Genomic DNA, 15,246 nt, shown 5'->3' on the forward strand with positions numbered 1-15,246 from the left:
TCCATCCCGGCGACCTGGGGCCTGCAAGGACTCGTGTGGCGGGTCCTCTGCAGGGGAGACCCCGTGGTGCCAGGCCCCCAGCGGAGCCGTGCAGGGAGGAGCCTGGTGTGACTCATGCTGGCGTCAGCTGCTCTTTCCTCCTGGCCTGGGTGGCTCCTCTTTCCTAAGAAAGCCTCTCTTCCTGCACTAAAAATAAACGTCTCCCTCAGACTCCGGTGGGCGGAAGCCCCTGTCCCCTCCGTGCGCTCCGTTCTGCTGTGGACTGGGGAGCGGGAGTTTTGGGCAGATCGTCCTGGGTCCGCCCCATGGGCCTCTGGGAGCCTCGCCCTCCTGTGTGCCGTGCTGGTTGGGGTACAGAGCTGAGGGGCGAGGGCGGCCCGTGGTGGAGGCCATTCGTGGCTAGGCAGCCTGGGAGTGGCTGCATCTGTGTCGCCTGGCCTGGCGGCGCCACTTGAATGAGTGCCGCACTCGGAGCTGTCCTGCTCTGTTGCCAGCACGCAGTCCCGAGCGGGCCACCAGCAGGAGGCACCCACGAGGCGCCGGCAGCAGGGCCTTCTTGTAGCATCTGTGTCAGGACTTTTTGGTTGCAAGTGGCAGAAACACACCTTGGTCTGGTTTAAGAAAAGAAAGTCAGGAATTTATTGGCATAGATTCTGAAAGACTAGGATGGCTCACGGTTTCCCCAGGGCCTGCCGTCCGGACAGCGTCTCTCCCTGTGAGCCAGTCCCGCTCGGGGCTGGCGCTCTGCAGGCCAGGGGAGTGGCGCTGTCCTGGCCCGGCCCCAGAGTGCCGGCAGGGTGCACGTGCTGGGCCCAGCGCCAGCTCTCTTGGGCCTCCGCTCAGAGCGGGCACACACCGTCCTTTGGCCAGACCTTGTAGACCCAGGGCAGGAGGAGGTGAGCCCCAAATGTCCTCAGGGGAAGCTGTGGTGCTGCCGCCTGGAGAGGGCGTGTGGGCTGGCTGGCAGCTGCCGTCTGCACCTTCTCGGTGGGTCTGGACGGGCAGGACAGGAGGCCCAGGTGGTCAGGTTTCGTAAGAGCAGAGGCTTGAGAATGGAAGTACCAGGGGTGTTGGGGGCAGCAGCGGAGGTCACTCGGGGTCGGTCATTGGCAAGATCTCTCCCTGTGCCATGACTCGGGGCAGGAAGGGCAGTTCAGGCCCGTGGAGGGGCCCCTGCCTGCTGGTAGCTTCAGACGATATGTAAGTTCTGTCTCGGGTGGCCACTTCCCTGGCCCTGTGTGGGTCACCCCAGACTGGAGTGTGGAAAGGGGCCCCGTCCCTCCTGCAAGCCCAGGTTTCCTTGGCACAGCCTCCCACGCTGGGGCTGTGGGGGGCCTGGACGTGCCCCCAACCTCCTACTACGGCTGGTGCGCACACGTTCCCACAAAGTCCAGTGATCCTAGGAGTTTGTGTGCTGTGTCTTTCTGTGAGGCCCTCCTGGGCCCCTGCTGTCTGAACAGGCAGAACTTTGAGTGGCTGGCGCTCGTGCTCTCCCAGTACCGTGCTCGGAGCCGGTGCCTTAGGCACAGCTTTTATCCCTGTTCTGTAGGCGGGGAAGCTGAGGCTCGGGTCATGGGCCAGACTTAAAGCTGGCATTCCCGAGGGTGACCCTGTCCCAGCTCCCAGGCCCCTCCCAGTCCTCCCACGCACAGCCCGGGAACCTCTCCCGGGCAGCCCCCCGTGCGTGTCCTCGGCTGGCCGCCCCTCTCCTGTGGGCTTGGAGACCTGCCCCATGGCCGCCCCTGGAGAGCAGTGTGGAGACTGTGCCTGAATGGACGTGTGGGGAGGGGGGCCCCCGCCTGCTTCGCGCTCCTTCTCCAGCCTGTCTCACTGCCCTCACCTCCTTTTTTCCTCAGTTGAACTTTGACCTGGACCGGGGCGTGTTTCCAGTGGTCATCCATGCCGTGGTGGACGAAGGAGACGGTGAGCGGCCTGTCCTCCCCAGCCCCCCTGAGGCATGTGTGCCCTGCCGGAAGAGGCTGCTGCCACCACAGGTGGAAGGGAGGAGTGTTCCAGAAGCCGGGAAGGCCTCGGCTCAGCCCACTGAGCCGGCTCAGGGCCTCGGGGTGCACACTGCACGCCTCCCGCCACCTCTCTGGAAAGCGCTGCTCCCGGGCCCCTCAACACCGCCTGGGCTCCCTGTGCACTCAGGCCCCCCGCCCGCCTGGCCGCCTCCCCAGTGGCAGGTGACAGCGGCTCTGACTGTGGTGTCCAGCCCCCCGGGAGGGAGGGAGGCGGCCAAGTGGGCCGGGCAGGCTGCCACCCTCGCTTCTCAGGCCGCACCGATCCGCCACCCAGCCTCCCTCCTGCCGGTCTTGCTGGCTTTGTCCTCTGCAACGGGCTGCGGGCCCCCTGGCCTAGGGTGCGTGGACCCCCGGGGCTGAGCTTGTCCCTGGCCCATTGGCCGAGTCCTGGCTCCTCCGCGCTGCTCAGTGTCCCTCCAAGTGCAGAGTGAGTCAGCGGGCAGAACCAGCCTCGGGCGGTCAGGTGCGACAGCTGTGGGGCCCCAGGCCGAGCACGGGCCATCCCAGGTTCTGGGCTCTGTCCATAGCTGAGAGGAGGGAGGGGGAAGCCCAGGGGAGGGGGCGAGGAGGGGCTCTGATGGCACTGTCCTCTCTCTCCCGGGCAGTGGTGGAGGTGACAGGCCATGCCCACGTGCTCTTGGCCGCCTTCGAAAAGGTAAGCGGTACCCTGTCCCTCACCGTGCCCCAACCCAGCAGCTGTGGGCAGAAGGATGGTGTGAACTTGGGGGCCAGGGCTTGGCCAGGTGGGCTCAGTGCCGGAGGCCAAGGGTGGGCAGAGGCTTCCCCGGTCATTCGAGGCTCTGGGGGAGATGGCGCATCCAGGAGGAGGCTTTTCCGAGGATGTGAGGTGAGGGGCAAGGTCCTTGGCAGGCCAGCCCTTCAGGACTCCAGCGCCGGCCATGACGGCCCCGTGGAGGCTCCGCTCACGGACCAGCTCTCCTCTAGGACGCAGAGGGGCAATACCGGCCCTGCCCCTGCTGTCCAGGGCTGCTGCTTTGGGGGGGCTCTTGCCCATCATCAGAGCTTGGCTGCCGGTCGTAAACTTACCTGCGCATGAGGACCACCCAGGCAGTTGGTTTTTGTAGGTCAGGGCGGACCCAGGAGGCAGGCTTTCTAGAGGTTCCCCAGGTAGGTTCGAGGCCAGGTCAGAGGCCACAAGTCGAGAAATGCTGGCCCCAGCCCGGCGCTTCTGTCTCCATGTGGTCTCTCCCTTTCTCAGCCATGGATGTGGACGACCGCGCGGAGGCCCTTGGCCGGCCGAGCGGCAGTGCCGGGCGGGAGCGCCAGGTGGTGCCCGCTTGGCCAAGCTGACCTCCGGGTCTTTCTCCCCTGCAGCACGTCGACGGCAGCTTCTCTGTGAAGCCTTTAAAGCAGAAGCAAATCGTAAGTCTGCCAGGGAACATCAGGACCCCTTTTGATTTAAAGACATGCGCACACACACATTCTCACACGCGTGCGCACACGTGCACATGACCCAGTAGTCTCCGTGCATTATTTTCCCCGACCGCTGTGGCTGCTGTGGAGGCAGCTGGTGGCGGCCCATCGGCCTGTGAGCCGTCACACGGGCTCGGGGCTCCGGGAAGTCGGGGTCCGACTGGGTCCCTCGGGCACTGCGCGCGTCCTGCACACGCGCCGTGTGCCAGCCTTGGCGGTGGCCCCGTGTCGGTCCAGTTGGCCGTGCTGCCTGGAACGTAGTGAGCATCCAGCATATGTTTGCCGGATGACTGAACGGACAGAAGGACAGACACAGGAAACAGTTTGCAGCCTCCCCTCCTCCTCCTCACAAATGGCTGAAAATACCTCAGTATTGGACAAAGACCTGGATTGACTTAACCGACACTTGAGAGGAAGGACGGAATACCCTGGAAATGGGAGCCGTAGCCCAGTACACCTTTTCTTTGGGGCCAGTGTTCCATGGTCATACACCAGAAAGAAGTACTCCTCACGGCCCCCACTTCGGCGTACGCTGTGGGGAGTTGGCGGGCGGGGCTCTCTGAGCTGCGCCCTTAGACCTCAGTGTCGGGACTGAATCAAGAGTAGCCCCGGTGGGGGCTGTTTCCAAAGCCATAGTCAGGTCACGCTTGTGTGTAGCTTCTCAGGTGCGTAAGGCACACCCAAGATCTGTGTTGGTTGGTTTGCTTCAGAGGGGGCGGCAGCAGGGCGGGAGGCCCACGGAGGGCGAGAGATTGTCTCCAGAGCCGGCAGGATTGTGGCTCTCAGGATGGGTGTTTGTGGTCCATGGAACTGTGAGGAGCAAAGCAGCTCAGACTAGTTCCAAACACGGTCAACTTGAGGTCTGATTGGTCACCCTGTGGACCTGGTGACGGGTGGGTCCAGAGTGGTTTTTCTCTGGGGTTGAGGACAGTGAGGTGAGAATGATGTGGCTCCCTGGCCTGTGCAGACCTCGGCTCTGTGCGCCTGGGGGCTGCCCCGCTGGGCCCCCGCCCCACTGCCTGTGCTCCCACGTGGGCCGGCAGGTCACAGGTTCTCCCCGCCTCTCTCCTGGCACTGGTCCACTCCCTGGGTGGGGCTGGACAGAATTCCCAACACTGCCTGCCTCCGAGGTGGCCCCTGGGGCTGCTGTCAGGCCAGGTGGGTTTAGAGGAGCCCTTGGGCTGGGCTGGCAAGTGCCCAGGCGGCCTCTGCTCTCCAGGTGGACCGGGTCAGCTACCTGCTGCAGGAGATCTATGGCATCGAGAACAAGAACAGCCAGGAGACAAAGGTATGTGCTGGTGGCGAGCCATGGCCAGGGCTCCTGGACGTGACCCGCCTGGGTCCCCAGCTCTGGCCAGGGCTCCACAGGTTGATGGCAGATGACCAGTCCCCTTCCCAGCTTTCCCCTGGGGGCCCCAGGACTCCAGACTCCGTCATTTTCCCTTAATTTTTTAAAACAATTAACTGAGTCTGTGAGACATTTTGTCCTTTTTTCAGCAAGTTCCCTGGCTTGTTGGGTAGCCAGCTGTCGGGTCAGCGGGGCAGCCTGGGGGCGTGGGGCCCGTCCCTGCTTTGGGCTTAGGCAGGGGCGATTTGGCCTGTGTTCTCACAAGCAGCGTTGAGCCAGCACTGCCCCCGCCAGCTGCCTGGCCCCCCAGCACGAGCCCTGGGGATTGTGTGGAGGGCTGCACCTGTGCCCGACTGTGACAAACGGTGGTGGCTGGCAGAGCGCTGGTCTGGCACAGCCAGGAGAGGCAGCAGAGAACCAGCTGGTGCCTTTGTCATCATTTTAAAGGCACAAAATGAAACTGCTGCCTTTTAAAAACCTCAGGTCTTACCGCCAGCTTTGGTGGCAGCAGGAGCCCCTGGAGGCAGGACGGGGCAGTTCAGCCAGGCCCTTAGCATCAGCGGAGTGCCGCCTGCTCATTCATGTGTCCTCTGCCAGAGGTCAGCTGATGCTCTGTAAAGGGCCAGGCAGTAAATATGTAGGGCTTTGCAGGTCCCATGGTATCTGTTGCTTCTGCTCAGTACCCTGCTGTGCATATAGCGCAGAAGCACACAGTTCAGAAACAAGTGGCAGGTCCGTGTTCCAATAAAACTTTATTTGAAGAAACAGGTGGTGGGCCATAATTGCTGATCCGGGTTTTGGAATGCTTCTGAATGTGTCTTGATCACCAGTTCTGGTTAGACAAGTTAGACTAGTCCAGTTTCTTTCGTTTTAACCAGATAAGTAGGTAGCCTCTGGAAGACTTGATCTGTCTTGTGTCTTGTCCACATTTTCCTTTTGGTTCTGAGGAATAGAAAGAGACCTGAATTCTGATTTGGGGTGTGTGTTGGTGGAGGGGGATGGCACAGATCCTCCTCTCTGCTGTGTGGCTGGCATGGGCTGGCTAGATCGGAGCCTGTGAGCACAAGCAGCTCAGGGCCACATCTCCTGAGGCTCCCTGCCCCGCGATGACCTTCCTCCACCCTCTCGGGCCTCTCTTTCCTGGGGCAGGTGGGGGATGGCCAGTGGGGTGGCTGGGGACAGGAAGACCCCTTCCCTGCCCCCACCCACACTTGCCCCAACCTCTGACCCTCGGGAGCCTGCCAACCCCCAGACCCTCGGGTTCCTACAGCTCTCAGATGAGGAGAACAGTGACAACAGCAACGAGTGTGTGGTGTGCCTGTCGGACCTGCGGGACACGCTGATCCTGCCGTGCCGCCATCTGTGCTTGTGCAACTCCTGCGCCGACACGCTGCGCTACCAGGCCAGCAGCTGCCCCATTTGCCGTCTGCGTGAGTGGGGCCCGTGCACCGGGGCTGTGGGGGGCAGAAGACGCAGCGCATCGTGCTGTGGTGGTTGCCATAGGCAGTTGCATGCCTGGCATCTGATGGGCTTGTGAACGGGTCAGATCTGCACACCTGCCTCAGGAAAATTAGACTTTCAGAGTGAATGCCAGGAAGGGTGCTCGAGGACACATGTTTGCAGTGAAATGGAACTGGGTAGAAATTGATCAGTGAATCGAATCTCTGTTTTAAAGGTTATGTGGAAAATACTTTAAAACAAACCACAGTGTAATGAAAAATGGGCTAGGTAGAAAAATTGATGGAGGAATTAAATTTGGTTTCTTAGAGCACCCTAGACATGTTTTCAGTCAGAAGTCATCATCATGGTCATAATTCTGAATAAAATATTTGTCTTCCAGTGGAGGGAATCTGAACATTCTCAGTGTAAAAAATCCCACTGGGTCAAAATGACTGTTGAGCTGGTAGGTCAGCTGTCCTGGACCCGTGTCCCCCCAGCAGTGGGGTCTTAGGTAAATGATGGCTTTCTAGAAAAAGCCTTTCTGTCATTTCCCACCTTGGTGTGCAGGTCAGCCTCCCTGGGGCTAGCTGGGGATACTGACATGTCACCCCTCACTGTCTTGGGCCTTGTGGGGTACCTGCCCAAGGTCATGGCTAGCAAGGGGCAGAGGCACACGCTCTTGACCCTGCTGAGCAGATCCAACCACACCAGCACATCACGGGTCATCCCTCTGAGATAGCAGCCAGGCAGGCTGTGCAAGGGGTGTGGGTGCGTGGAGACCACAGGGCGGGCTGGGGGTGTGGGCATGGAGGGCGAGGCCAGGCGGTGTGAGGGGCCCAGAGCCCAGGAGGAGACCTCCGTCTCAGCAGGACGTTGGGATGGAGTGGGAGGCTGCAGGGGACGTGTGCTGGGCCTGGAGGATGGGTGCAGCGTCCTGGGTGACCCTGAGGAGGGTGTATGGGCTGGGAGCAGAGAGCCGGGTGCGGGGGAGCAGCCCTGGAAGCTCTCCCCAGGTCGGGCAGCACAGTCCTGGCCTACTGTCTCCCTCCTGGGGCCGTGTCGTTAGCACTTTGTTCTGCCCCTCATTCTCAAATGTGGCTCATCCCGGGACTGCCTGCAATGGGGGCAGCCAGCGTCCCCAGAACTCGCAGGGTCCCAGTGGTGCTGGAACCGGCCGCTCCTTGCCTGACACGAGTCTTCCCTGTGCCCAGCTTTCCGGGCGCTCCTGCAGATCCGGGCGGTGAGGAAGAAGCCAGGAGCACTGTCCCCCATCTCCTTCAGCCCGGTTCTGGCCCAGAGTGTGGACCACGACGAGCACTCTGTAGGTGCCTGCCTGTGCTGGGGATGTGGGGTGGGGGGAGGAGGGCGCCCGGAGCAAGTCCCTGCGCGCTGTGCAGGGCCCGCCTGCCTTTGTGAGGATGGTGTCCAGCCCCCCGTGGGCCTGGGTCAGTCGGGTGGCCCTGGGCCCTGGCTCGGGGGCAGTGCTGGGCCAGGACCCAGACTGTCTGGTCAGCATCTCTGCCTCCCGGCCCTCTGGGCCTCTGTCCTCATCTGCCTGGCAGGCTAGCCCTGGCCGCACTGTGGCATGAGGCTGAGTGGGGGTAGCAGGCTGGGCTGGGGAGCTCCGGCTGCCAGTTCTGCCGACAGCATGTCGCCCTCCACTGGGTTTGAGCCTCAGTGTCCATCCCCATTGCCCCACCAAGCCAGACAGCCGGGGACGCTCTGTGGGTCTGAGGGAGTGAGGTCTCCTCGCAGGAGGCTGTGACACATGCTCTGTGCGGCCCCAGCCTGGGCTCCGGGGGGCACCTTGGTCCCCGGGGAACTGACACAGGCTGTGGTGCTGGCCGAGGGGAGCCAGCCTGGCTTTGGGGGAAGGTGGGCAGAGAGACAGAGAGGTGGGCAGAGACAGGAGAGACACACAGTGAGAGACACGTGCAAAGAGACATGGAGAAAGATGCAGAGACGTGGGAAGAGATAGAGACAGGTTGGGAGATAGGAGACCCAGAGATGCAGAGACACACAGGGATGAGTGTAGACAGGGAGGAACAGGTGGACAGACACAGAGAGAGAGAGACAGCAATGGGGACAGGGTAGAAGGGAGAGGCCTTGGCGGGCAGGCTGGGGAGGAAAGACGAGGGCCAGGCCTGGGTCTCGAGGTCCCAGTGGACCCCAAGTGTGGTCAGCTGGTGAATCCGCTTTCCTGGCTCTCCAGGGAGGTTATTCGACCCCAGTGACTCGTAGAGATGCTGCTGGCTCTAAAAAGAAATAGAGCCCGAACCCTCTGGATGGCAGCCCCATGAGATGGACTCCTGTACTGGGCAGGTGGGGGTGATGTGTTCAGTTCACAGTGTTTCTGAAAATTGGGCCAATGTTTAAAAGTCCGGAAATTAAGACTCATATATCTGGCTTCTCTTTCAAAACACGAAGCTGTGGTCTCAGAGCTGGAGAGGATGCAAGGCCGCCCCTTGGGGGCGGGCCAGTGACGCTGTCGGCTTTGCCTGCAGGCCGGTTGCCTCCTGCAGGCAGCCCTCCGGCACATCTGACCCTGGACCCGATTTAGGAGTGCTGCACCTGTCCTCCACAGCACAGTTTTGTAGAGAGGGGAGCAGCATTCAGGGTGATCTGCCCCCGACAGAGGGGTCTCCCTGTTCACAGAGGGATGGACGCTCAGGTGGTGGGTTTTATTGTCCCTGTGTGCCCCTCCCAGGGTGTCTGAGGGTCAGGCAGACCCACCATGGTTGTCACTCTCCGCCTAAGAGAGCCCAGATGCCTCTCAAACAGTGTGGGGCAGAAGGGGCTTGGATGGCGACCTTCCATGCCCCAGAGGGTTAAGGTGGCCAAATAAATGGGTCCTCGTTCTCTGTCATGTTCCCTGTATGAGCAATTTCCAAATGGTGCCAGAGAGGCCCAAGTTTGCCATTTTGTCTAGTGAGTCTGTTAAAATTGTGGCACAGTGGGTGTGGTTTGGAACCGATTTTTCTCACCAGCAGCCACCAGGAGGTAGACATTGGTGATGAGTCTTGTGAGGTGGTGCCAAGTCTCTTAGAAGTGCCAGAGGCCTTGTCAGGGAACCCTTCCCCATGCCTAGTCAGGTTGACTTACGGGGAATGCCTGGCCACTCTCCTGCCTGCCCTGGCCAGGTCCTGCCAGGGGTGTCCCAGACCATGGGTGGCACTGGGGACAGGCTCTAAGCTGCATAGACCCCCCTCCACACCCCTGAGGCTGAACCCGAACTTGGCAAGGTCCCCAAACTTCACATGCACCTTAAGTTTGTGCTGCTGGCTCATGGCACACAGAGGCCAGCAGATCAGAGACCCTGTCCAGCCAGCTCCAGCGCCGGGTGGGTGGGTGGCAGATGTAAAATGTATGACTTTTATTTTGACAGTGTCCCTTTAAAAAATCAAAGGCGCACCCCGCCTCACTGGCCAGCAAGAAACCTAAAAGGGAAACAGTAAGTGTGTTTGGCCCTATGGCTGTGTCTTTGCCCCGTGCCCTAATTATTAAACCAATGACAAGTATGGGAAGTCGCTGTCACCCCAGGCTAACGTGTTTGGCTAATTTAATCTGTCAAATCCGCTCTCCCCAGTCCCGGCGTCCCTGCCCAGGAAGGGAGTTTTGTGGAACAAGCAAAGCTCAAGGTCTGTCGGCAAAAAGCCAGTCTCGTGGCCCCCGGGCAACAGCACTGGCCTCCGGCTGCCCCTTCTCGCCAGCTCTGCTTCCGCCCGTGTCCCCAACGGCCTCGTTTCCCTTTTTTTTCTTGCTGGCAGTGGAATGACATTGGAGGGGAAACTAATGCTGCTGGTGTTCGCGAACAGCATTCCTCGTGCTTGCTTGTCACCCTGCACCCCTGCTCTCTGCCCCTCGGCTTTTAGAGCTTTGGGCCAAGAACTTGGTTTTCTGCATCTCTGGAGGCAGGCTGGGGGGCCAGGCAGCATGTGGCAGCTGGGCTGGGCCTCTGCCTGGAGCCTCTGCTGACCCAGGAGACCCGGCTGGACCCCATGTCCCCTTGGGGAAATTTAGAGACGTGGGAGTCACTGGCGAGTCAGCCTAGTGATACAGACGGAGAGAGGTGTCCCCTGTTCAGAGGGCGAGGCGGTGCGCAGTACTTACTCTCCGATCGGAACAGCTTGGGGGCAAATGCAGGGCAGAAGGGGCCCAGGGGACCCAGGAAGCCCCCACCCTGGCCCTCTGCCTCCCGGGGGTGCTCCGTGGCTGCCCTTCCAGTGGGGCGGTCAGATGGACAGGAGTTAGGGGTGGGCGAGTGTCACCATGGGTAGGGAACGCTTGGGAGCGTCCGTCCTTCTGGTCACCGAAGAAGAGTGACGCCTGTGGCTGCCCCGCCCCCACAGCACCCGAGCGTCTCCCTTCTCCCTTTACCTTCAGCCCTGAAGCGAGACTCAGCCTGTTAAGTTCTTCTGCTCCCAACAAGGCGGAAGATGGGTTCTGAACCAGGGGCGCCCGTTGGGATTACCTAGGGGGCATGTCCCCCCCTGCAGATGCTCATCCCAGGCCCATGGGCTCAGCTGGGCTGGGTGTCTGTCGGGCAAGGCTCCCTGGGGGCCAGTCCTCCCTGGTCTAGAACGCGAGGCTCCCCCATCTCTCCTGCCTCTCGCATGGCTTTGCTCTCCACCCACCCCCGGGCCCCCCTTCTTGTCGCTAACCCTCTCTCGCTCTCCACCCCCTGCCAGGCAGGAACAGAGAGCCAGGTAGGGGCTGACAGGGGATGGGTGGGACGGCTCTTCCAGGCCCTCTCTCCCTCTGACTGGGCGTTTGGGTGTGGAATGCTGCAGCCAGCAGCCAGGGAGCCCTGGGCGCTCCAGGGCCCTTGGCCCCTCCGAGGGAGCCCCTGGAAGGTGGAGCAGACAGGAGGTGGTCAGCAAGCAGGTTCTGGGGAGAGGAACCTCCCTGGGGCCAAGCCCAGGGCAGTGGGCAGTGGACAGGGAGCCTGGCCAGCCCGTGCCTCACCCGCTCTTGTCCCTGCAGAGCTCGGACAGCATCCCACCTGGCTATGAGCCCATCTCCCTGCTCGAGGCGCTCAATGGCCTTCGGGCCATTTCCCCCGCCATTCCTTCAGCCCCCCTTTATGAAGAGATCACCTATTCGGGCATCTCTGATGGCCTGTCCCAGGCTAGTTGCCCACTTGCTGGCCTTGATCGGATCATGGAAAGCAGCAACCAGAAAGGCAAGCCGAGGACCAAATCCCCCGACAGGTGAGGCTGGTGCCAGGATTCCCACCCTCCTGCTCTGGGGCCGGGGAGCTGTGCTGCTGCAGTGAGTGGCGCACGCTGTGTTTATTTGCAGGTTGAGTAGCTTTATAACGTTTCATCCAGTGACTGGCCAGAAGGGCTCAGAAGACCAGTAGCGGGTTAGGCTTGTGGCTAAGGCCGGTCATAGTACAGGAGATGGAGCAAAGCAGCAGGAAATAGTTGAATCTGTGGGGGTCGGAGGCGCCTGGTGTCCTTCCCGCCCCAGGCCACCCAGGAGCATCAGACCACGAGGCACGTGCAGTGTCTGCCCAGGGGAGCGGTTTGAGTCAGGGTTCCAGGACTTTTTGGGGGCTGTCAGTGGGTACTCCCTGCTGTGAGCCCAGTGATGGCAACCCACCTGGGTACGGCGGAACCAAGGACACGCATGGAGCTTGTTTGTGACGGTGTTCTGTGTGATGGCAGCCTCTTTACCGACACGTGAGCCTTGCAGGCCAAGTGCCCCGGGGCTGGCCGAGGGTCAGCTGTGGCTGCTGGTGAGGACTTGGCCCTGCTGAGCTGCCTTCCACACATGTACTGTTTTTTCCCTAGAAAACTGCAAAGGCAGCACGGGTCCGATGACCCAGCCGTGGGGCCAGTGACTTAGGCGTGGGCGGAGCTACTCCACAGTCGCAGAGAGGCCTGGGCCCCCTACTGCCCTCTGCACTGCCCCACTCCCCACAGGTGTAGCCGCGTGGTTCCCTTCTCCTCCTGGAAGAGCAGCGCGGTAGTTAGGCTTGTGGCAACACCCAGTGGTTGCCCAGGGGCACCTGCTCCAAGGACCCTGTCGCCTGTTCGCAGGCTCACCTGCAGGTGGCATAGACGTGGGTGGAGTTGGTGGGTGTCATCCACCGCCCTCCACCCTTCCCACTCTCTTCCCCAGTACCCTGCGGTCCCCATCGTCCCCCATCCACGAGGAGGATGAGGAGAAGCTCTCTCCGGACTTGGAGGCCTCGCCCCCGCGGGGTGGGGTGCGACTGGCGCTGAGCAGCTCCCCAGAGGTGAGGCTCTGCCTTCCTTGGTCCAGTGAGATCTGAGTCCCACTCATGGCCACTTCCCACGCCTGCCTGTTGGCTGCCCAGACCTGTGGCCAGGTGTGCCCTGGGCCCCACTCTGCCGCGCCCCGACTTGGCCCCCTTGGCCCACTGTGACCCCTCCAGCCTGCTCCCCCATCCGCGGGGTGGGCACTGTGTGGTAGGAGGGGCTGCGTGGGAAGTGCCTGGTGCACACCGCCTGTCCCGGAGTGGCGGCGGCCGCTGAGCCCCCACCCTGCCTCCAGCTGCTGGCACCAGGGGGGCGTTTCTCTGTTCCTTAGAGCCTCGTGACGGAGGAGGTCGATGGGACATCGTCACTGAAGCAGGGTGAGCCCTCTCCTTCCCGAGGAGTGTTCCCGGACTCGCCGCTGGCGGGGAGGCAGAGGCCTCCAGGGCAGCCCCCTTTCCCGATCGCGAGCTCATTGCGGCAGGGCACCCTGGGGGACAGCCCGCAGCGCCGCTCCTGCTGCCCCTGCGCACCCGGCGTCCGGCAGCGGCAGTCATTATTTCCCATCCGCATCGTTCTGTACATGCTCAGCTCTCTCTACTCAGGTCCTTCGGTATTGGCTGCCTAGCTGGTGCCTGGAGAGACCGGGCTCTCCGAGGAGGCCTTGGGTCTGGACAGCTGGGGTGTAGGTGTGCGGCCCAGCCAGGCTGCCAGGCCCCTCTGCATGTCCCAGTGCCCTGTGCAGGGGCCTCGGGCCTTTGGAGTGGAGGGTTGAGTGTGTGGCAGCCTGCCGCAGCCTGGGTCCCAGCTGCCCTTCGAAACTGGGAGATGGTCGAATCTCTTACCAGTCCACCTTGATTTTCAACTGTGATAAACACACAGCCAAAGCCCCACGCTGAGTATGGGAGAGAAGGAAAGTGAGGCAGAGGAAAAGGAAACATCTGCCTCCAGGGCCCCTGGAAGGCAGGGGACTGAGGACTGTCCAGGGCTGCAGGGCCATCCGGGAGGAAAGCATGTCTCCTGGGGCTGGGACCCTCTCCTGCCTGTGGGTCCCTCACCTGCCGCTGCCTCTGCAGGAAGCCGAGCGTCCTCCATTGAGAACGTCCTGCAGGACGGCAGCCCTGAGCCCTGCCGAGGCCCACCTGGCCTGCCTGCTGACATTTACCTGCCAGGTAACAGCACTTGGCCCATTGGCATGGGGCCTGCCAGGCCTGGGGATGGTGCGGGGACTGTCACCAGGCACTGGGGGCCTTCTCTGACTGGGAGGGGCTGGCCTGCCCAGGGCCTGGTCCTGCTCCCCAGCTGTGAGCCCCGCAGCCCTCAAAGCAGCCAGGCCCCGGTTCCTCGGCCAGCCCTCCGCGGCCCCTGCCGGGCCCTGCCTGCACCCTGGAGCCGGCTCAGCCTCAGGAAGGGGGAGGCCGCCATTTAAGGACTCACGCCTTCTTCCCGCCCATCTCCTGCCCCGCCCAGGCACGCAGGTCTGGGCCCATTGGTATTTCCCCGTCTTCCTCCATGGGCCTGGCAAGGCCTCTGCCACTGGCCCCAGGCCTGCCACTGGCCACCAGCCCTCCACCACCCTCCCTTCCCCCGTGCAGGTGAAGCTGCCCTGGGGTGTCAGGTGCCTGCAAGGCCCAAGGGCAGTGGTGGAGGGGTCTTGTTTCTCTGCCGTCTTTTCTGAAGGCCTCGGCCCAGGGCCCCATGGCTTCAGCTCCTCTGCCATCTGCTCCTTTGGGTCAGTGTCCTCAGCTTCAAGTCAAAGGCTCCAACATGGAGGATGGGACTGGGGGTGCTTAGACACCTGTGCCGGGTGCCTGCTAGGACCACGTGAGGTTCTGGAATCAAGACAGATAACCACATGGCCCTCTGAGCCTGCCTCCTGCCACGTGGCGGGAAGCCCCCTTGACCCCCCACCTGCCCCAGGATGCCCGCTTGCTAGGTCGCTGGTGACCTGGCCTGGGCATCAGGTGGCTGTGACTTCTGTAAGGCAGAAGGTCCTTTTGTCCTGTCCCAGCTTCTGGATGTGCCCTGTGCAGACAGAGGGTCCAGTTCGCCCGGAGGGTGACAGAATCCCAGGCGAGACAGCAGAACGCCATGTTACACTGGCGCACGTGGGCCTCCCCAAAGGGAAGCCCATGGCTGAAAGCCGGCACCCCCTAGAATGACACAGAGTTCCAGTAAGTTCTTCCAGAGGACAGCAGGTGTTACATTATGATTGCAGATTTGCGGGTTGGAGCCCTGAGGAGAGGAGCTCAGCTTCCTGAGCTGCGAGTGTGAGTCCTGACCCTGCAGGGCAGTCCCGGGCCTTGGCCGCCTGGTGCGGGTCAAGGGGCTCTTGACCCCACCCAGCCTCTGCAGTGCCATCTCCCATCCCTGCTGTGGCCAGAGCTTCAGGCATCTGCGGGGCCAGGACAGGCCAAAGCCGGCTGGGCAGGGACTGCAGGTGAAACCAGGCCCTCCGGCCCACCCACAGGCTGGCATCTGTGGCCTTTGGCTTCACAGATGGGGCAGGAGGCAGTTGGCTATGGAGGTGGTAGGGGAGAGGCTGGAGTCTGCATTTGAGGCTGCAGAAGGCCAAAACACAGCCCAGGGCCTGGCTGGCCAGCAGGATGGCTCTGTACACTGCCCGTTCTGCAGAGCAGGTTTGTTCTCACGCCAGAGCATGCAGACAGGAGGCAGCCTGTCTTCGTCCTGCATCTGCTCCCCCCCAGCACTGCTGACTGCACCTGGGGGAGTGGGCAGGGGACTTCAGGGAGGTGCCCACCTCCGTAAGCACATC

At 62.0% G+C, this 15,246-nt stretch overlaps 1 protein-coding gene across 6 annotated transcripts in view; it reads left to right on the top strand.

Annotated features, from left to right (window-relative positions):
* Positions 1–15,246, top strand: part of MGRN1 (mahogunin ring finger 1) — a 39,446-nt gene that overhangs the window by 21,796 nt on the left and 2,404 nt on the right. For 3 of the 6 annotated variants that reach the window (XM_057487717.1, XM_057487716.1, XM_057487719.1), the window contains exons 6-16: positions 1,857–1,923; positions 2,630–2,679; positions 3,360–3,407; positions 4,678–4,746; positions 6,077–6,236; positions 7,458–7,567; positions 9,632–9,697; positions 11,230–11,456; positions 12,373–12,490; positions 12,805–12,850; positions 13,547–13,642. In XM_057487717.1, the coding sequence (XP_057343700.1) occupies positions 1,857–1,923; positions 2,630–2,679; positions 3,360–3,407; positions 4,678–4,746; positions 6,077–6,236; positions 7,458–7,567; positions 9,632–9,697; positions 11,230–11,456; positions 12,373–12,490; positions 12,805–12,850; positions 13,547–13,642 (1,057 nt within the window). The remainder of the gene's footprint in view (positions 1–1,856; positions 1,924–2,629; positions 2,680–3,359; positions 3,408–4,677; positions 4,747–6,076; positions 6,237–7,457; positions 7,568–9,631; positions 9,698–11,229; positions 11,457–12,372; positions 12,491–12,804; positions 12,851–13,546; positions 13,643–15,246) is intronic. The other 3 variants (XM_057487718.1, XM_057487720.1, XM_057487721.1) reach the window with 2 other exon arrangements.

Source organism: Manis pentadactyla, chromosome 10 (assembly GCF_030020395.1).
Source record: "Manis pentadactyla isolate mManPen7 chromosome 10, mManPen7.hap1, whole genome shotgun sequence".
Classification (NCBI taxonomy): domain Eukaryota; kingdom Metazoa; phylum Chordata; class Mammalia; order Pholidota; family Manidae; genus Manis; species Manis pentadactyla.